The sequence below is a fragment of the Sus scrofa genome, chromosome 3 (assembly GCF_000003025.6).
Source record: "Sus scrofa isolate TJ Tabasco breed Duroc chromosome 3, Sscrofa11.1, whole genome shotgun sequence".
Classification (NCBI taxonomy): domain Eukaryota; kingdom Metazoa; phylum Chordata; class Mammalia; order Artiodactyla; family Suidae; genus Sus; species Sus scrofa.
Genome location: NC_010445.4, coordinates 17,731,210 through 17,751,635, shown reverse-complemented (window position 1 = coordinate 17,751,635; position 20,426 = coordinate 17,731,210). Strand labels below are relative to the sequence as shown.

General features: G+C 60.3%; 2 protein-coding genes across 4 annotated transcripts; both read left to right on the top strand.

Moving 5' to 3' along the window:
• PRR14 (proline rich 14) lies at positions 256-5,751 on the top strand. 3 transcript variants are annotated; one of them, XM_021086416.1, is made up of 12 exons: positions 256-375; positions 1,159-1,230; positions 1,355-1,523; positions 2,109-2,230; positions 2,303-2,492; positions 3,020-3,063; positions 3,248-3,357; positions 3,959-4,547; positions 4,690-4,759; positions 4,840-4,931; positions 5,208-5,279; positions 5,370-5,751. In XM_021086416.1, exons 2-12 carry the CDS (start codon positions 1,208-1,210, stop codon positions 5,647-5,649), a joined length of 1,761 nt encoding a protein of 586 aa, XP_020942075.1. In that variant the 5' UTR covers positions 256-375; positions 1,159-1,207; the 3' UTR covers positions 5,650-5,751. The 3 variants fall into 3 exon arrangements, with proteins under 3 accessions (XP_020942075.1, XP_020942077.1, XP_020942076.1); XM_021086417.1 differs by lacking the exon at positions 256-375 and adding an exon at positions 503-736; XM_021086418.1 differs by lacking the exon at positions 1,159-1,230 and having other exon boundaries at positions 267-375.
• On the top strand, positions 7,825-20,360 carry FBRS (fibrosin). Its single transcript, XM_021086415.1, has 18 exons — positions 7,825-9,369; positions 9,660-9,839; positions 10,589-10,624; positions 10,746-10,775; positions 11,828-11,876; positions 11,968-12,268; positions 13,646-13,947; positions 14,150-14,355; positions 14,471-14,515; positions 14,761-14,856; positions 15,114-15,182; positions 15,987-16,016; positions 16,403-16,474; positions 16,780-16,900; positions 17,006-17,086; positions 17,990-18,073; positions 18,178-18,385; positions 18,560-20,360. Exons 1-18 carry the CDS (start codon positions 8,914-8,916, stop codon positions 19,140-19,142), a joined length of 2,949 nt encoding a protein of 982 aa, XP_020942074.1. The 5' UTR covers positions 7,825-8,913; the 3' UTR covers positions 19,143-20,360.

Here is a 20,426-nt window from a genome sequence, read left to right as displayed (position 1 = left end):
CTTAAAAAACGTGGCGGTACTCTAGCTTCATGACAGTTGCCTCAGTAGCTCAAGAACCTTGGCATCATCTTCGGCCACTCACTGGCCGGAAAAGATGACGCCATCCGGCCCACTGCGGTCCACTGAGGACAGCGCTATCTGCCCTCAACTATAATGGCGGCGCTGCCCAATTTGGCTTCTTGCCCCTAGGGATGATGGCCGCTAGGCGGCTTCACTTAGTTTCTCACCACCCCGGAAGACGGCGACCGGCGATTGGGCGTTGCCCAAAGGCTCTGAGAAGAAGGCCCTCGGCGGTTGGGCAGAGCTGGGTAAGGCTAGTTTTAAAGGAGCCGGAGGTGGGAGCCGTCGAAGACCCGGGATCCGCGGGAGGCGGCGGTGAGCGGCGCGCGGGGGAGGGCACCGAGCGGCTGAAGAGAGGGCGGGAGGAGGGAGGGAAGGAAACTTTTGAACCATCTGGTCCCGGGCTGGGGAGAGCGCTGGGCGGGGATCCGGGGAGGGCGGAGGGAGGGGGTCTGTGGGCGGGACCTCCCGGGATTGGAGTGAAGGGGGTATCTGCTTGACAGTGGATCCCCGGGGATCCGGACTGAGTTTGTGATGCTCAAGCTCGGGCAGCCCCTTTCTGAGTGGAGCTTTGTGGAGCCGAAGCTCACGGGGAGAGGAGGATCCTCGCGCGGCGTCTGACTGGAGGAACCGCGCTATAGGATTCTTTCAGCGGGGATCCAGTCTAGGGGATCTGGTAGGGGGGGAACCGTCGGCGTGTGGGAGTGTTCCTTCGGAGTCCTCGCCCACTCACTGGGAGTGGATGAGGATTACAGAGGGATCTGGCGGAAACTGAGCCTCTGAGGACCGGGATCCCAGCTGATCCCGGGGGATCTCAGGGCAGAATCTGAAGGGACAAAGGCCCCAGGAGGCTTGGGCCGTGGGAGAACTGGGGCCGCTGCAATCCAGGTTCTCGCGGCCAGGCAGGGCGCGAGTGATCCACTGATCGCGGCAGCAGCGGGAAGACACCCGTTCCCGGCGGCCAGACGAGGGCGCCCTTCCGAGCCCCAGGGCTCCGGCCCCTGGGCTACTGGGAGCCTCGGGCGGACCATGAAGGGCGGAGCCCCAGGGGAGGGGCTGGCCCTCACTCCCCGCTCCCCCGCTCCCCCCCAAACCCAGGCTGGAGCCTGGGATCCCCCAGGGACTCCCCGGAGCCGCCGCTTCCCCCATGGACTTGCCCGGGGACTCCAGGTGAGAGCGCACCCCGCCCGCCTGTCTTGAGCCCGGGAAACGGGGAGCCTGGTGGCCGTACCGGGGAAACCACAGAGCCAACAACAGGCTTAGAGGACCGTCCTCTGCTTCTCTCCACCTCCAGCCCGCCTGGCCGGCAGCGTCTGTGCCGCCAGCCTCTGGCTCGAGCATTATGGGGAGCCAGGAGCCCCAAACGGCCGAAACTGCAGCCCCTTGGGGCCCCTTCGCCCTTGGAAAAAGCCTCTCGGCGGGTCCTGGCTGTGGTCCTGGAAGATGTCATGGCTGCCCACATGGTGAGCCCCTTGAACTGAGAGGCCCCCTTCTCCCTCCCGTCTCCTGGGTACCAAAGCCAAACCCGTTCTTTAATGAGGATAACAAACACCTCATTCTCACACTCATCCATCAGGCAGCCTCCCACTCGGCTCTCACTTACTCTAACCTGGAAGTGGGTAGGGTCTCCTGGACCCATTCCTCACCACCGACTCTGCTGGGCTGAAACCACGTCCCTACGACTCTAAGTATGAGAAACCCTTCTGCTTTCTTCCCAGCCCAACTTCTAAACAACCCTTAGGAAGCAGGCTGAGGTCTTTGGTTCCACTGCTCAGATTAGAAAAACTGAGGCCCCAAATAGGGCAGTGACTCTCTCTGGGTACCTTCTCCTTTTCATTTCTACAAAGAAACCTGGGTGAATATTACCCAAGTCCCACACCAGCAGCTCAAGACACTCTATTATCTGGTCCTTAATTCAGCTCAGCTGACTTCTTGGGCTCGCGAATGAATTCTAGGCACGATGTCTGCCATCTGTATGGCAGAGGACACTGTTAGGCCCAGGGAAGCCCTGTCCGTCACCTTGCTCTCGACACCTCCTCCTCTCCTAGGTTCCCCTGGTGCCCCAAGAGGAGATCTCCACCCCACGGCACCGCAGCAACCATCAGGATTCCGCCCGAAGCCAGCCACCTGCCTCACCACCCCGACAAGCCACGTGGTGCTCACAGGCCAGGTGAGCATGGCAGGATGAGGGGTAAGCTGGGAACCCAGCTGAGCCCTACTGATCTTCCTGTTCCGTCCCTAGGCCCCCCGACCCACTGCGCTTATGCCGAGAGCCCTTGAGCCGTGTCCATCGGCCCCCTTCCACCCTGAGGCGGCGTTCAAAGCCAACACCTGGCCCAGAGGAAGGCCCTTCACAAAAGGTGGACCAGGCCCCCCAGCCCACTCTGGTGGTGATGCTAGAAGACATTGCCAGCCGCAGAGCCCCGGTTGAGGTATGCGAACTTCAGAGAATGATGTTGGGGGTTCAGCTGGGGGCAGGGGCTCCAGCGGGCATGGAAGACAGAGTAAAAGGGCTGAGTCGGGGGTGGATTTTTTTTTTTTTCCTTTTCTTTTTTAGGGCCGCACATGCAGCATAAGGAAGTTCCCAGGCTAGGGGTCGAATCTGCTGCAGCCATGGCAATGCCGGATCCAAGGCACATCTTCGACCTACATCACAGCTCATGGCAGCGCTGGATCCCTAACCCACTGATCGAGGCCAGGGATCAAACCTGCATCCTCATGGAAACTAGTTGAGTTCGTTACTGCTGAGCCACAACAGGAACTCCTAGGGTGGATTTTGCTCAGAGTGAGAACAGTTTTAGGTGAAAGAGACCTCTGCCTGAGCAAAGACCTATATGAAAAAGCCTTTAGCGTGAACCTAGGCAGGCCTCTGGCGACTGAGAGATTCGGAGTGTGAGGAGCTAAAGAAGCCGCAGGGGCCTTCCCTGCCTGCCCACGAACATCCCCTGTTTACATCCAGGGTTTTGCCGGTGAGACGCCCAACTTCATCGTCCCAGCAAAAAGGTGAGAGGGCTGGGGAAGGGATTTTCAAGATGTACTGGCCACAGCCATTATCCAGGTGTCAGAATTTGCTTGCCCAGTCCTTCCTTGTAGCACCTTCAGAAGCCTTAAGGGACGGGGAGGTGCTGGCTCAGGTGGGATCTGATCTGGAGGCTTCCTCAGCCTCGAACTTGCCCCTTCACCCCAGAGCTGAGCCCATGGTGAGGGTTCACCATCCAAAGCCTCCGCCCAGGGACCTGGAACCCCCATTCCAGCCGCCTGCCATGTCTACAGATCCTCCGGAGAACCCACCACCAGGTAAAGACTCAGATGGATGAGACTTGGGGTTCTGGAAAATTCTGGCTGAGCTTTTGAAGTGTCAGGTGCAGAGGTGGGGATGGAGCTTAAGGCCCCGCACCCCCACCACCCCCGGGTGAGCTTGGTGTGTGAAGATGGGGTTTAGACTTTGGAGGCCTGAAGTTTAACTTCTAAATGTAGGGCTTGAGGAGTTCCCATCGTGGCTCAGCGGTAACGAACCCGGCTAGTATCCATGAGGACTCGGGTTCGATCCCTGGCCTCGCTCCTGGGTTAAGGATCTGTCATTGCGTGAGCTGTGGTGTAGGTTGCAGATGCGGTTCGGATCTGGCGTGTCTGTGGCTGTGGTGTAGGCCGGCAGCTATAGCTCTGATTCACCCCCTAGCCTGGGAACCTCCACATGCCGCGGGTGTGGCCCTCAAGAGCCCCTTGTGCACACGCGCACACGCACACACACACACAAATACATAAATGTAGGGCTTGGTATTTTAGGGATGGGCTTATTCCTCAGCGGGCAGAGCTTGGTGTTGGGACCAAGGCTACTGTCCTGGGGCTTTGACACCTGCCGCTGAGGAGCACCCACCTGACTCTCTCCTTTCCTCAGCCCCCGATCCCGTTCTGGAGCGCCCGTCGACCCCTCCGCCATCCAGCCTTTTACGTCCCCGCCTCAGTCCCTGGGGCTTGGCCCCCCTCTTCCATTCCGTCCGCTCCAAGCTGGAGAGCTTTGCCGACATCTTCCTCACGCCCAACAAAGCCCCACGGCCCCCGCCCCCCTCACCCCCCATGAAGCTGGAGTTGAAGATTGCCATCTCAGAGGCCGAGCAGTCCAGGGTCGCCGAGGGCACTGCAGCTGTCAGTCCCCGGCCCCCGATCCACCAGTGGCGGGCCCAAGACCAGAATCCCCCGGCACCTCTCCCCAGGCCCTCTCTGGGCCGAAGCCACTCCTGCCCTGATCTGGGGCCCCCTGGCCGAGACACCTGCAGCTGGCCCCCTGCGCTACCCCACCCAAGCCGGCCACGGCCTCGGCGGCACACCGTGGGTGGCGGAGAGATGGCCCGAGCCCGGCCACCCCCTCGGCCCTGTCTCCGGAAGGAGGTCTTCCCTCTTGGAGGAGTGGGAGGCGCTCCTCCCCTCGTCACATCTTGCTCGTCTACTGCGTCCACGTCTGCCTTCTCTGAAGCTTCAGAACCCAGGTAGTGCTGTCGATGAACTCTCCATAAAGCTCTGGCCACAGTCTGGGCTCCGCCTCTCCCTCCTTCCCTAGTGTCTAGGGGGCAGGAGATGGGGATGTTGCTTCGGATGTTGTTTGGCCCTGAGCCTTGACCTTCACTGCAGGTTGAGCTCAACCAAGAGGAAGGAGCCAAGGGCTTCAGAAGACCAGGTGCTTTCAGACCCCGAGTCCAAGGTAAGGGTACAGCTGAGGGGCAAGAGGCCGGGGGGAGCCCAAGCCCAGGCTGCACCTACACCCTCTGCCCCATCTTGCAGACCATGGGAAAGGTTTCTCGATTCAGAATACGCAGGACACCGGCCCGTTCTCAGTTAAACCTTACGCCCATGGGGCTGCCTCGACCAATCAGGTGAGAGGTTCGTGGTGCACGGAGCTACCTTGCCAGATAGGTGCAGGCCCAGGTCCTCGGCGTGTGGCTTTGTCTCCTCTCAGGGAGCACAATCCAGCTTGGAGGAGTCTATTTGATCTGGACTTGGTTTGGCCATAGAGCCATCCCTCTGCCTCTGGCAGCACTCCTGGCTCCTGGCACATCCTAGAAACTGAAATACAGACCAGGCCTTGCTTATCCCTTCTTCCAGGGCCACTGGTCCCACGTTTCTCAGAGGCCTCTGCCCTTTGCTCACAGGTTGAACAAGAAGGAGTTCAGCCTGGAAGAAATTTACACCAATAAGAATTACCAGTCACCCACGACCAGGAGGTGAGACACTTTGAAGTCTTGGGGGTGACATAGGGAAGGCTGGAGCCAGGGGGCACGCTGGTAACCAGCACTCCTCCCTGCCTGGTCCAGGACCTTTGAGACCATCTTCGAGGAACCCCGGGAGCGCAACGGGACCCTGATTTTCACCAGCTCAAAGAAGCTCCGGCGGACTGTAGAATTTCGGGACTGCAGCCTTCCTCGATCCAGGCGGCCATCTCGAGGGGCCCGGGCTGCAGCTGGCAGGACCGTTACTCCCAATCTGGCCCCCAACCCAGATGTGGGGCCCCTGCTGCAGCAGCGACTGCAGGAGCTGGATGCCTTGCTCCTCGAAGAGGAGGAAGGGGATCAAGAGCAGCCCCATCGGACTTAGAAGCGCCATCTGTTTGTCCGTTCATCCTGGAGGGAGGGGAAGTCTCTAAGGCAGTTATATTTTTTCTCTACATTTCTAGTAAAGTTTTCGATATGTTTCTGATTCTTTTATAAGTCTCTATCTGAGTTTGAGAGTAGCTGGCAGTACTGGCTGCCAAAGACTAGGAAATGGGGAGGTACCAGGGGAGATGGTGAAGGATGGATATAGGGAAGGGGGTGGAGAAATGGTCATTGGAGACACTTTTTATTTATTTGGCTGCCCCATGGCATATGGAGTTCCTGGGCCTGGAATCAGATCCAAGCTGCAGTTTCTGCATGTGCTACAGCTGGGGCAACGCTGGATCCTTTAACCCACTGCAAGGGGCAGGGATTGGACCTGCACCTTGGTGTTGGAAGAGATACTGCTGATCCCCTTGCGCCACAGTGGGAACTCCTGGAGATACTCTGGTTTTAAGAATCTTCCCGGAGTTCCCATCGTGGCCCAGGGGAAACGAATCTGACTAGGAACCACGAGGTTTCGGGTTCGATCCTTGGCCTCGCTCAGTGGGTTGAGGATCCAGCGTAGTTGTGAGCTGTGGTGTAAGTTGCAGATGTGGCTCGGATCTGGCATTGCTGTCGCTCTCGCATAGGCTGGCAGCAATAGCTCTGATTAGACCCCTAGCCTGGGAACCTCCATATGCCCTGGGTGTGACCCTAAAAGGACAAAAGACCAAAAAAAAAAAAAAAAAATCTTCCCATGTGATGGAGTTCCCATTGTGGCTCTGGGTTAAGAACCCAACTAGTATCCATGAGGATAAGTGTTTGATGATCCCTGGCCTTGCTCAGCAGGTTAAGGGTCCAGTGTTGCTGCAAGCTGTGGTGTAGGTGACAGATGTGGCTCAGATCTGGCATTGCTGTGGCTGTGGTGTAGGCCAGCAGCTAAGCTCTGATTCAAGCCCTAACCTGGGAACCTCCATATGCTGCAGCTGCAACCCTAAAAAGGAAAAAAAAGAATTTTCCCATATGGATACGTCTGAATTTCCTCCAGAAGATACTATGATTCTATACCTGGTCAGGGTTCTCTCAACTCACTTACGTCGCAGAGGACAGATGTAAAGACCCAGAGTGGACGAAGGCCTTGATCACCATGGCCCTGAGTTCCTCCTAACACACAGGCCAGGATCCTCCTGCTGGATTCAAGAGCTGAGTACTCAGCTATAATTAAGCACCTACAACAACCTGTCCCAGTTACCTGACCTACACAAAGCCTTGTGAGAGTCATACCCATTTAATATATAAGCAAGCAAGTTGACTGTTCCAGTGCTATGTCCACCTTAAAAGGGTAACCTAAACAACCAGCGGACGTAAGTGGCACTGTACATCTTTCATAACTTAGAGGCAAAATACAGCAGTGGTCAAGAGCACTGACTGGAGCTAAACTTGAGTCCAAACCCTGGCTGGGAAATTAAACCTGCATCAATTCCCTGCTCCTTCTGTAAAATGGGGCTGATAGGAGTATCTTCCTAAGAGACTTCGTACTGTCAAACGAGTTAATATGAGAGAAAGTGCCCGGCACACAGGACAAGGTGTTTCTTGCTAGAACGCGGAGACCATAGGCAAGCACTCTCTCACTGCACCGACCCATAACGGGATGCGGTTTGCTTGCCGCGCGACTAGAGCTCTCAAAACACGCCGCAAGCTCTAGCCATCCCGCACCGCGGGAGATCCCGCTGAGCAGCTACCCGACGGAGGTACCACCACGCGCGTGCGCGAAAAGCCAAGCGGCCGGTGGACTAAGCCAAACGGCGGAAAGGGAGAGAAGACGTAGCGCGCGGCAGACAAGGACCTGCCTCGGCCCCGCGCCGCCCAGCGGCCAACCGTCCCTAGGACTCGCGCACCCCATCCGGATCCTTGCCTAGACGCCGTCAGGTCACGGGCCAATGAACGAAGAGCAGGAAGAGGCGGGGTCATCTGAAGGACCGCCCCAAGCACGTACTTCTAACCAGTCGAGTCATAAGACTTGATGAAGGGAGGAGCTAATCTGACGTATACCCAATCCAAGATTTGAGGGCGGCTACATATTACCCACTCCCCGGAGTTTGACTCCGCCCTTCGCCTTGACGTACACGTCTCAACCTATCAACGACTAAGCCTGTAGAGGGGTGAGGGGAAGGGGGCGGAGAGTGGGAGGAGGCAAAGAGAGGAAGGAGGCGTAGGCTGAGGAGGAAGAGGGAGGAGGGGCAGGGAAGTCCTGGCGGAGAGGAGGCCCCAGACTCCAAAGGAGACAACAGGAGGGTACGCAGAAGCTCCCTCCCTACCCAGCAGCCGTTCCGGATCCCTTAAGGCGCAAGTCAGACAGAGACGGAGGAAAGGAGGAAGAGACTTTTATGTCGGCAGACAGAGAAGCTCTACCCGTCACCGTTGCCTCACATCCGGGGCTTTGGAGGGCTGGCCCCCGCGGCCCCGCCCCCCCCTCGCGCCTTTCATGGCGACCGGAGGCGGAGGCTGGAAGAGCTGGGCTTGGAGGAGGCCCCTTTAAATCTCCTTAAAGGGGTGGCCACTCATCTCGGCAGACTACAACGCCAGCCTTTAAAGGGGAAGCCACCGAACAGACGCTGACAAATTGAGAACTGTGCTGTTGGGAGAATTGGAAGGAGTGGGGATTCTCACCGCCTCTCCTCCCCCACGCAAGAAGTCCTTTAAATTCAACTTAAAGGGGAAGTGGCTGCTTGTGGAGGACTAGAAACTAACTCCCGAGCCCTTAAAGGGGCGGCCTGCTGTTTGGAGAACCCTGGACTCCTTAAAGGGGTGGCCTCTTTTCGTCGGAGGACTTGAGGCACTTTTAAAGGGGAGGTCTGCGTTTCGGGTCGAGCTTTCGGCCCCTTTTAAAGGGGTGGCCCTTCCTCTTCCTCGGGGAGACTTGTCTCGACCCCTGGCAGGGGGCGGCCACCGAACTAGGCCGGTCGGACACCGTCGGGTCGTCTTAAAGGGGACAGGGGCTGAACAACTTGAGGCCTTGCCTTAAAGGAACGGCCGCTCCGTTTTCGTCGTCTCGTCCCCGCCGGCCCCACAGGGGGGGCCCTCAGGCTTGTCGCCCCGGGGGCGGCGCCGGCTTCCCGGGCCTTGGCCTTGGGGCAAGCTCGGGGCCAGGAGATCCTGCTTTAAAGGGGAAGCCGTGGCCCTCTCGTCCCTGTGCAGCCGCCAGCGCCGCGCGTGCGACCCCGGGCCTGCGGACAGGCCGCTTCGGGCCCCGCCGCCTCCGGATGCGGCGCTGAGGGCGGTCGCCATGGAGACGGCAGCGGCCGCGGCTCCCGGCCCGGGCTGGGCCGCTGAGGGGGAGCGGCGGCGGCGGCGCTGCTCGCGCCGAGACCGAGACCGGGAGCAGCGGCGCCGCCGAGGTCCCGGCGGCGACGCGCCCCGGGCCCTATTGGCCGCCCCGCGCGGTTCCTCGTCCTCGTCGTCGCCGCCGCCGCCCGCCAGGCCCTGGTCGTCAGCTTCATCTGGAGAGCGGCCGGGAGGCCCGAGACGGCGGCGGCCGCGTCCCAGGCCTCGGCCCCCGCGACCCCGAGCTCGGAAGCGGCCTGCCGGCTCGGGCAGCCGCGGGGAGGAAGAGGAGGAGGAGGAGGAGGGGGGCGCAGACGATGGGGAGGCCGAGGAGGAGCCAGAGGAGGAGGAAGAAGAGGAGGAGGACTTGATCGATGGCTTCGCCATCGCCAGCTTCGCCAGCCTCGAAGCCTTGCAGGTGGGGTCTGATGGGGCTGGGGACCCTTGGGGGGCTTCAGAGGGCCAGAGAGAAGAGTATGAGGCCTGGAGTGGGTGGAGTTGAGGGGGGAATGCTGGCACCCCAAACCAGAGCAACCGGCTCCTCTGGCCAGGCCTCTGCCCCACCCTGGGGTGGGAGGAGGTAGAGCTAGTCTCCAGGGACCAACCAGGTTACCTGGCCTCTGAGCCACTCTGGTAGCCTGGTCACCCCTAGAGAGATCGGGAGCTTTCTGTTTTTCATCTACTTCAGTTCCACCTCCTCTTCCACAGAAGGATGCATCTCTTCAGCCCCCAGAGCGACTGGAGCATCGGCTAAAGCATTCTGGGAAGCGGAAGAGGGGGGGCTCCAGTGGAGCCACTGGGGAGCCAGGGGACAGCTCTGATCGAGAGCCTGGCCGACCCTCTGGGGATCGGGCCCGAAAATGGCCCAATAAGCGGAGAAGGAAAGAGGTGAGCTTGCCCCAGATCCCTGTGCTTTCAAACTCTGGCCATAAGGTTTTTCACTTAGACCTGTTTTCCATCAGCAATGCTGCCACCCATTGTAAACAGTGATCCCAGTCTCTAAGGGCAGAGAGAAAGGTAGAGCAAACTTGAGCTCCCACTGCCCTGTCCAGGTCTGACAAAGACGTGTCCACTGTCGGACCTGCTTGCTTTTGGCTGACACTAAAGTCTGTCATAGACATGTGGGTAATTCAGAGATGTATCAGAGGGACTTAGTTGAATCATAAATGAATTAGGTACAGTCTCTGTCCTCCTGTGTAACCCAGTGCCAGTCTAGCAAGTAAGAAAGAAAAGCTAGCAGCAAATACCTAGACCAAAACCTGAGACGTACCAGAAGGCAGAGATCTGGGAGAGATGCTGCAGAAACCCACATGAGGAAGCCACTCATTCGGCCTGGGGGATGGGAGGAGTGTTGTGGTTAGGGAAAGCCCCCTGGGATGTCTTAGTCAGGCCTTGAAGGATAGTCATAAGTTTGCTAAGAAGAGAAACGGGGCAAAGTTGTTTTGGACCGAAGCACAAAGATGTGAGAATCTGGTCTGTTTGGGAAATGGCCAGAGCGTTGAGAACAGGGGCTGGGCAGGAGAACGAGACTGAGAGTAGGTCATGAGAGCCCTTGAGTGCCTTGCTGGGGAGTTGAGACTTTATCCAAAGGCCCTGCCAATCAGCCTCTCTTACCTCTGGACTCTGGTCTTTCTCAGGCCTCCTCCCGTCATTCTCTGGAAGCTGGATACATAGTAAGTGCCCTCCACCTGTACCGGCCCCTCCCCTCTCCCTCCCTGTCTGAAACTCCCCTCTGGACCTTGGGCCCCACTCCTCTTCCCTCTTGTGACACCTCTGTCTTTTCCTTCTCCCCAGTGTGATGCAGAAAGTGATCTGGACGAGAGGGTGAGTAGGGTTAGACCTTGTTGGGTGGGCAGCATTAGGGTTCATAAAGCGAACTGCAGCTTAAAGGTTTCCTTGTGCAGCAGCCAGAGCCTCCTCTCTAGGAGAGAACACAGGTTAGGTGGAGCCAGGATTAGATTTTGGGGGGAGGAAGCAGGTGGGTGGGGATTGAGAAGGTCAAGGACACTTTTATTGGTGACTAGAACCAGTTGACCAAGGAATAGAAGGCCTGTGCCTCGCTGTGCCATCCTTCCCAAAGCCCTTGGAGACACCTGTGGTTCTCCACGGAAACCCGAGGCGGCTGTGGAACCCAGCTGGTCCTTCCTGCTGGCCATTAGTCTGATCCTCTAGGTTAGAGTCGGAACAGAGACCGTGGTTACGGCAGTGGAGATGTGAAGCTTTGTGGTTGCGTAAGAACATACCCTGTGAAGGTGTATTTCGTTTTATTGTTAGGGGTGACGTGCTTGTTTTGAAACAGTGTGCTTTAGCTCCGCTGACATTCTACTACCCCCGTGACTAACTAATCTGTCCTCCCGACGCGGGTCTTGCTCGAGTCTAAAAAATTGGCTGGACAGGCGCCGCGGTGACCCAGGTAGTGAAAGAGGGCGGCCGCTGTCATGAGAGAAGGAGCCCATTCTCAAGAAAACCTGCACGTCTGGGTTTCTGGGAGGATCCTCTGGATTTTTGAGTATCGGCAGTTAGCTTAACAATTTTCCCAACTCTTAGGGACCACACAGATCTGTAAGTCAGGTAGGCACGTGGGCCAGCAGTTAGTGACAGCTGACAGTTTTGCTTGATGTGCCTGCTGCTCAGCTACATCAGCGCTGCCTCAGTTCAGTCCTCCTGGCCTCACAGATTCTCAGGCGCAGCTGCTCCACCCTTTTCCCAGGCAGAGGTCCCCACAGAGCCCGCAGTCTTTGGTGGCTTTCAGCTCGGCTGCTGGAATAGACTTGTCACCCGAGCTGGTTCCTAGTAGCCTTTGGAGGCGGTTGGCCTTCCTGGGTGAGGGCCCGAGCTGACCAGAACCTGACTCTGTCCTTGTCCTTCTCCCCCAGGTCTCAGACGATGACCTTGACCCATCCTTTACTGTCTCAACCAGCAAAGGTTGGTCCCAAGGGCCGGGGCTGGAGACGAGGGAGGGAAATGGGGCGAGCGTGGCCCTCACCTGAATGCGTCTGCTGTCCTCCCCTCACAGCCTCGGGCCCCCACGGCGCCTTCAACGGGAACTGTGAAGCAAAACTCTCCGTGGTCCCTAAAGTGTCGGGCCTGGAGCGGAGCCAGGAGCAGCCCCCAGGGCCCGACCCGCTGCTAGTGCCTTTCCCCCCGAAGGAACCACCGCCTCCACCAGCCCCTCGGCCTCCCGTCTCACCCCCCGCGCCCCTGCCGGCCGCCCCCAGTCTGCCACCCCCACCCCAGCCCCAGCTGCAGCTTCGGGTCTCGCCTTTTGGCCTCCGCACTTCCCCCTATGGCAGCAGCCTTGACCTCAGCACTGGCAGGTGAGTGGTCCAGGGGTTCGGCCTGGTCTGGAAAGGCCTGGGCCTTTTGGCACCAACCCCTGCATTCTGTGGCTGGGACGCGGGATGGTGCCTGTGGGATGTGACTTGAAAAAGGATTCTGAGGGTGAAAAGTTTGAGACGCTGGGCGGGACAAACGTAAAGAGCTCACCAGAGGACTCGGCAGCAAACCCTTTCTGCCTTCACACGCACGGAACCCGTTTTGTGCCGTCTCCCAGTTGTATTCGCTGGCGAGACATTTCTGCCAGGCACGTCTGCCAGGAACAGGGCTCTTGGGCACATACTTTGGGAAATGCTGACATGCTAACTGAGAGTGCCGGCTTCGGTGTCCGTCGGACCTGGATTCAAATTCTTGCTCTGCCACTTAACGGCGGCGATTTTTGGCAAGTCACTTAACCCCTCTGAGCCTCCATTTCGTCTCCGAAATGAGATAGCAGTAGTACCTTCGTCGTAAAGCTGCTGTGAGGATTAACCACGAGTTAATGCAGTGTTTCCCAAAGTGTGTCCGCTCTTCGGCAGCGGCGTAGGAGGCAATTGTAGATGTTCCGTGAGTAAAATCTTTCTCGGCTTTGATGTGCTTTAGAACAACACGGCTAGTCCCTCAGCCCCTTGATTTTGCACGTTACCGCTCGGTGAGGCTCAGTCAAAGAGACAGAAACGGAGTTAAGGTGAAGGAAGGAGTAGACGGGGCAGGGGGTTCCACGGAGCCGGCAGCAGTTGGGAAGGTGCTGTGGAGTTTTGGAGACTCGGATTAGCATGTAAAGCAGGTGACGGCCCTTGGCCTAGAGCGAGGGCTCGCTCACGGGTAAGAATTACCGATCCTGTCATCCCGACTGATGCTCTTTCTCTTACCGTCATCGTCATTCTCATCCTTTTGCTTCTGATGGAGAAAACTAAGGCTCAGAGAGGGGCAGTGACTTGCTCAAGGTCGCCCAGGGTGTTCATGGCAAGACGGGCCTAGAATTCGGGTCTCCTGACTCCTGGGCCGGGCCAGCGCGGTGCTGCTTCCACTGTCTTCGGGTGGGAACCCAGGTGGCCTGTCGTAATGAAGCGTCAAAGTGAATGATGTGTTTTGCGCTGTGGCGGAGGCAGAGCAGGGAAAGTCACGTGGCCAGAGGCGTCAGAGGCAGCTGCGTGGAAGCAGAGACCTAGAGCGGGAGAGAGGGGGTTGTTGGGTGTGGGAGGGACCTCCGTCTGAGGATGGGTCCCCTGGGCGGGGGTGGGAGGGGGGTCCCGGGGGCCGGGTTCTACCACCTTCCTTGGAGAACCAGGGTCACGGTATCGCCCAGGCTTCTGACCCCCACCCGTCAGAGCTGGCACCTCCCAACCCCTCACTCATCTCCCCACTTCTCTCCCCAGCTCTTCACGGCCGCCCCCCAAGGCCCCGGCCCCTCCCGTGGCTCAGCCTCCCCCCTCATCATCCTCTTCGTCCTCTTCCTCCTCATCTGCCTCCTCCTCGTCCGCGCAGCTCACCCACCGGCCCCCGACGCCCTCACTGCCCCTGCCTTTATCCACCCACAGCTTCCCTGCCCCCGGGCTGCGGCCCCCCCCACCACCCCACCACCCCTCCTTGTTCTCCCCCGGCCCCACCCTGCCCCCACCCCCACCCCTGCTGCAGGTGCCAGGGCACCCTGGGGCCTCAGCCGCTAACGCCCTTTCTGGTGAGTTTGGGGTCCTGGCCTTGGGGGGTTGGGGGGCCATGGCCCCGGGCTTGGGCCCAGCTGGCTTTGGGGCATCTGGACCTTAGCAGACAGCAGGGCTTGAGGAGGGAGTGGCTCAAGGCCCGAAGGGCAAGCCGGTCACCCGGGCCCAGGGAGGCCGACATGGTGGATATTAAAGCCTTCTCCCCCTCCCCTCCCACAGAGCAGGACCTGATCGGCCAGGACCTGAACTCTCGCTACCTGAATGCCCAGGGTGGCCCCGAGGTGGTGGGGGCAGGGGGCTCAGCCCGGCCCCTGGCCTTCCAGTTCCACCAGCACAACCACCAGCACCAGCACACCCACCAGCACACCCACCAGCACTTCACCCCTTATCCCCCGGGCCTGCTGCCACCCCACGGCCCCCACATGGTGAGCTCCTCAATGGGCCGGTGATGAGGCGCAGAGCCCTCGGGGGAGGGTCTGGCTTCCAGGGGAAGGCCCTGGGTTCCTGACTGGCAGCTTACTCTTCCCTTCTCTTCCCTAGTTTGAGAAATACCCAGGAAAGATGGAAGGCCTTTTCCGGCATAATGTGAGTGAGTGAGTGAGTGTGTGTGTGTGTATGTATGTGAGTGAGTGTGTGTGATGCGTGGGCGTGGATGCCTCGGTGCTGTGGCCCTGGCTGTTGGGGTCCCGCCGTCAGCTTCCAAAGCTAGAGCCTTGAGCCTGGGAGAGCTCCCTGGGAGGTTTTAGGGTGGCGGCCGAGGGACTGATGGGTAGGCCCGACATGGGCTGCACCTCCACCCCCAGCTTGGACCAGTCCCCTTCTCTCCGCAGCCGTACACGGCCTTCCCTCCCGCAGTGCCCGGCCTCCCTCCGGGCCTCCCGCCGGCTGTCTCCTTTGGCTCCCTGCAGGGGGCCTTCCAGCCCAAGGTGAGCTCCCAACCCAGACACCACCGCCAGCCCCCACCCCTTCCAAACCCAGACACCTCCTGTCCGTTGACCTTCCCACTTCCCACTCCCCGGAACCACACCCAGGCTTCTGCCCCGCCCCCGCCTCACCTCCCTGGTGGACCCAGGTTGCTCCGAAGCCATGCTCCCTCCATGTCCCGGCCCCCAGCTTGGTTCTAGCCCCCTTGGGCTGCCTGGTGCCAGCTCTTCTGACTGATCCCTCCACTCCCCTTTCCCAGAGCACGAACCCCGAGCTGCCACCACGACTGGGGCCAGTGCCGAGCGGGCTTCCCCAGAAGGGGACACAGGTGAGGGGGGTGGGGCCAAGGCAGGTCTCTTGGGAGCTGGACGATCTTTCGAGGGAGAGCATGGTTGACTCGCGAGTGAACCCCTGATCCCTCCCTTCAGTGTATGATCAGGAGTGTCCTTGAGAATCTGAGGCGAGGCAGTGTCTGTAAGTGACAGAATTTCCCAGGCATGAGGCATAGGAATTTCATGCAGTTGCCCCAGAAATAAGGTTACCAAGACAGTAGTGTTTGTAGGGGTTTTCAGATTTTTTAAAATCTCAGAACTTTTTTTTTTCCCCCAAATGACTTCATACCAGGAAGTCCTGTCCATAAGACAATGAAAAAATAAGCTGCCCCTTTGTGAAGCGGCCAGGGGAGCAGCTAAGCCCAGGGCTCTGGGAATGTGGGGAAGAGCACAGGATGCGCTTCCTAGAGGTTAGACTAGACTGGGGGTCACCCAGCCTCGCGTAGCAATAGTAGAGGCGTTTTCCTGCAGAAATCCTAAGCGGCCCCTCGTTCTCTTGAGCTCTTCCTGGGCTAGCTTCTCCGGTTGAGAAAGCTGCCCCGCCTGCCCGCTCACCCACCGCACAGCCTTCCAAGCAGGGTGCCTCCGCGGCTCCAGGTTCAGAAACTTGGTGCTGGAGGAGAGATGCCCGGAGTGGGAGAGGTGGGGCAGGGGGTCTTGTCACAAGCAGGCAAGCTGTGAGGGAGCTGCACAGGGTCTCCGGGAGGTGATTGTGGGGGGCTCCGGGAACTAGGAAGAGGAGGTGCCCGGGTCAGTAAACAGGTTTGAACTGCCGCCCTTCTCTGCTTTGCCATCCCCAGATCCCTGACCATTTCCGGCCACCTTTGAGGGTGAGTTGGGTGAGGGCCTCAGGCTGCCTGAGGCTGGGGGCTGGCGTCAGGGTGTTTGATTGAAGGGGGCAGGGGGGTCTTGCCTGGGAGTGAGCGAGAAGCCCAAGACGTGGAGGCAGCCAGAGGTGGACTAGCCCAAAGCTAAAGGCTTGCGAACCGCAGATCTGGGTTCAGACCCAGCTGGCCATGGGACCTTGGGCAAGACAGTTTATCTCTCTGAGCCTCAGTTTCCTAGGCTGTGCAATGAACCTAGTCATCCCTCGGTCGTAGGGGTGATGAGTGGGGATGTTGTGTGGCGAGGCTGGGCCCAGGGCCGCGTCCGGAGTGGGTGATGAGTGAACGTTCTTTCCTTCCCTTTCCCTCTGGTCATCCTTCTGGGGCGGCAGAAACCAGGGAAGTGGTGTGCCATGCACGTGCGCGTGGCTTACATGATCCTGAGACACCAGGAAAAGATGAAGGTACTGGGGCCGGAGGGCTGGGGAGAGCGGGCCTGCCTGAGCTCTGGGCGTCCACCTCAGCGGAACTTGGCAGCATCTTGGCCAGACATGTCCCCTCCTGTCCCCGGTCACTGCCTGAGCCATTCCATACTTAGCACTAGGTTCTCTGGCTAACCAGCAGGTGGTCAGAGAAGGCTCTGAAAGAGGCCGAGGCCCACCCAAGCCCTATCTTGGCACCCGCCCTCAGAGGGGGACCAGGGGTGGAAGAGCAAGAGCGGGACCACGCCCGGCTCCTCACTCACCGCCCCTCTCCCTGTCCCACGCAGGGCGACTCCCACAAGCTTGACTTTCGGAACGACCTCCTGCCCTGCCTTCCGGGGCCCTATGGGGCCCTGCCCCCTGGGCAGGAGCTCTCCCACCCGGCTGCCTCCCTCTTCACTGCGACTGGTGAGTCTGGCCAGCCCTCTCTGGGCCTGAGGTTGCCCGTTGATAGCCCGAGGCCCTCCTTGCGCCCACTTAGCATCATCAGCCTCTCCCACCTCTCTGCCCCAGGTGCCGTCCATGCTGCAGCCAACCCTTTCACGGCAGCTCCCGGGGCCCACGGACCCTTTCTGAGCCCCAGCACCCACATTGGTAAGAGCCAAGGGCATGTCGGGCATCCCGAGCCTTGTCACTGCCTCACAGGAGGTCTCAAGCTGGGGACAGAAGTTAGACCAGGGAGGCAGCCGGGGCGGAGGGTAGACCCGCTTCCACTTGCTTGGTGACCTTGGGCAAGTCCGTCTACTCCTCTGAGCCTTGATCTCACCATCTGTAAAACGGGGTAGGGAAGGGCAGAGTGGTTGCCAATCCCTGCCAGCTCAGTCACTATCTCTGGGGGGAAGTGGGGAGGCGGGCGCTGTGCCACCTGACAGGCGGGTGGAGAGAGGCTGTGCAGGCCGAGTGGAGAGCATGGTCACTGGCTCCCAGCCGCCTTGGCAGGCTTCTTTGGGGAGGTTAATCCCGGGTTGGATGGACGAGGAGGAACTGAGCCTGCTGGCCTAGGGAGAAGCGTTCCTAGAAGAGGCAAGAAATTGTAAGGTTCCCTTGGCTGGCTAGGTTAGGTGTTCTGACTGGCCGTGTGACCTACGCGTGAAGTTAGGGTGGGGAGTGGCCCTGCATGACGGGTGGGAGGGAGCCAGCAGAGGTCTTCGGGGGAGTGGCTTGCCGTAGAGCTGGTCCTGGTGGCTGGTGTCGGGGAGTGTGGACAGAGTGAGAAGCCTGACCTCTGGAGTCAGAGAGGCCCGGGAACGGGGGTACCGCTCACTGGCTAGATGACCATTGGCAAATCACCTCACCTCTCTGAGCCTGTCGCATCACCTTTAAGTGGGAACTGAGCCCGTCTGCCTCACGAGGCTTGTGAGGTTAAACCACACGTCGCACGTAAAAGCTCAGTGGCTTTCCGGGGCCTGCTTGCTGATCAGCCTCTTTGAAGCTCAGCCGAGCCAGTTCTCAGCGCTGGCTGCCCGGTGCTCTGACCGGCCCCCCTTTCTCCCACAGATCCCTTTGGGCGTCCCACAAGCTTCGCCTCCTTGGCTGCCCTCTCCAACGGGGCCTTTGGAGGCCTGGGCAGCCCCACATTCAGTGAGTGCTGGCTGGGGCGGGCTGGGGTGGGCCGGGGGCCGGGAGGGGGCCTGGGAGGGACAGCCCTCTCCTGGCTGCCCTCACGCTCTTTGTCCCCTGTCTAGACTCCGGCGCCGTCTTTGCCCAGAAAGAAAGCCCAGGGGCCCCACCAGCCTTCGCCTCCCCCCCAGACCCATGGGGCCGCCTGCACCGCAGTCCTCTGGCCTTTCCTGCCTGGGTCCGGCCCCCTGAGGCCGCCCGGACACCAGGCTCAGACAAGGAGCGGCCTGTGGAACGGAGGGAGCCCTCCATCACCAAGGAGGAGAAAGACAGGTGCGCGTCCCGCCCGCCGCCTGCCCTGCCCGCCGCCTGCCCTGCCCGCCGCCTGCCCTGCCCGCCGCCTGCCCTGCCCGCCGCCTGCCCTGCCCGCCGCCTGCCCTGCCCGCCGCCCTCACCTTGAGCCCCAGAGGACCAGCCCTCACCTCCTCCTCTCGCACCCCCCCCCAGGGACCTGCCCTTCTCACGGCCCCAGCTCCGCGTTTCTCCTGCTACTCCCAAGGCCCGGGCTGGCGAGGAAGGGGCCCGGCCGGCCAAGGAATCGGTGCGCGTAAAGGAAGAGCGGAAGGAGGAGGCCGCCGCCGCTGCCGCCGCCGCTGCTGCCGCCGCCGCTGCCGCTGCCGCTGCCGCCGCCACCACCGGGCCTCAAGGCCTCCATCTGCTCTTTGAGAGGCCCCGGCCGCCTCCCTTCCTGGGCCCTAGTCCTCCGGAGCGCTGTGCCGGCTTCCTGGAGCCAACCTGGTTGGCAGGGCCCCCGCGCCTTGGTAGGCCACCCCGTTTCTATGAGGCGGGGGAGGAGCTGACTGGACCTGGGGCCGTGGCTGCTGCCCGCCTCTACGGTCTGGAGCCTGCCCACCCTCTGCTATACAGCCGCTTGGCTCCTCCGCCGCCGCCGACTGCGGCCCCGGGAACCCCTCACCTTCTCAGCAAGACCCCGCCAGGAGCCCTCTTGGGGGCCCCACCTCCGCTCGTACCCGCCCCCCGGCCTAGCTCCCCACCTCGGGCCCCCGGCCCCGCCCGGGCTGACAGGTGAGGGAAGGGGAGGGGCAGGGGCAGAGCTCCATCCTCCTCTCCTTTCGACAAGGTCCTAGAGCTGAGGTGTGGAGCCAGGGCTGGAGGGCAGAGGTCAAGACCTCACCAGCCACCTCTGGGGTCATGGAACCTGGGAGCAGAAGCCCCAACCCCCATGAGATCAAGCATCAGTTGGACCTTGGGGTCACCGGGAGGGCAGAGGTCACCAGCCTCTAGAGAGGTGTGTGTGTGTGTGCGTGCACACGCGCGCGTGTGCGCATGCAAGCATGGGGGTCGTTTCAGAGGTCAGAGCTCTTGATCTCCTGAGGTGCACCATCGCCCCCTCTGAGGGCCCCTAGGCCCTTGGCCTGCCTCCCCAAGGGCTCACTAAGCCAGAGGCCAAAGTGCCCCCCTCCCCTTCACCTCCCACCCAAGTCCTCATGCCCCCTCAGGGCTGGGGGAGGAGGGGCTGCAGGAAGGGGAGTTGCGTGTACATATTTATCTCCCCTTCTGCGTAGCCCCCCAGACCTTTTGTACATTTTTACAGGGGTGCCCCTCCCAATAATCCCCCTTCCTGGTTAATTAAATCCTCAAGACTGGTGCTGTGTTCCTAGCCTCTGGCCTCTCTGTGGGGGGAGGGGGATCGCAGGGGGAAGAGTTGGGAGGGAACAGGCAAGAACCCAGGGCTTGTCCCTGGGAATGGGGGTCCAGCAGGAGGCAGACCAACAGGGGAGGGGACCTGGGTACCTTGGCTAGAAGGAAGGGCACCTGCTTCTGCTTGGCTGGCGGCCCGGGTTGCCCCTGGCCTGTTCTCGTTACCTTTGTGTGCCCTCATCCCCAAAGGCTCAACCTCTCTGCTTCAGATTCCACCTCTTAGTGGCTTGGTTCCCCCCCCCAGCCCCCCACTATTTCCAAGTGCCCCCAGGACTCCTGGGCCCTGCTCTCCGGAACCCTGTTCTCCAGAACCCTCCCTCAAGCTAAGGGGGGCCAGAGAAGGTCACCATGTACCACACACCAAAGAAGGGGGTCGGCCCGGGGGTGGGCCACACAGGCAGCTTCTTGAGCAGCCTCTTGGCAGCAGCTCCAGCCTTCCCAAAGCAGCAGGTGCCCCCGGGCTGGGGCCCAACCGAGAAAGCAGGGGTCGGTTTAACAAAAACATAACGTTGACTTTTTTCCCCGGTGGGGCTTATTCTGTAACATGACTTGAGGATATTTATATAAAAATGAGTGTTACAATGAGGCCCCTTGGCTCCTCTTTGTGTATGGGTCATTGGTCGGGGGTGGGCTGCGTCCTGGGGTCAGGGAG

Excerpts from the sequence above, each read along its gene's own strand:
- PRR14 (XM_021086416.1), top strand. The coding sequence starts at position 1,208 with ATGGACTTGCCCGGGGACTCCAG. Across the intron at positions 2,231-2,302 it reads ACGTGGTGCTCACAGGCCAG|GCCCCCCGACCCACTGCGCT; the intron begins GTGAGCATGGCA and ends TTCCGTCCCTAG. Across the intron at positions 2,493-3,019 it reads GCCGCAGAGCCCCGGTTGAG|GGTTTTGCCGGTGAGACGCC; the intron begins GTATGCGAACTT and ends GTTTACATCCAG.
- FBRS (XM_021086415.1), top strand. The coding sequence starts at position 8,914 with ATGGAGACGGCAGCGGCCGCGGCTCCCGGCCCGGGCTGGGCCGCTGAG. Across the intron at positions 13,948-14,149 it reads AGCCGCTAACGCCCTTTCTG|AGCAGGACCTGATCGGCCAG; the intron begins GTGAGTTTGGGG and ends CCCCTCCCACAG. Across the intron at positions 16,017-16,402 it reads ATTTCCGGCCACCTTTGAGG|AAACCAGGGAAGTGGTGTGC; the intron begins GTGAGTTGGGTG and ends CTGGGGCGGCAG.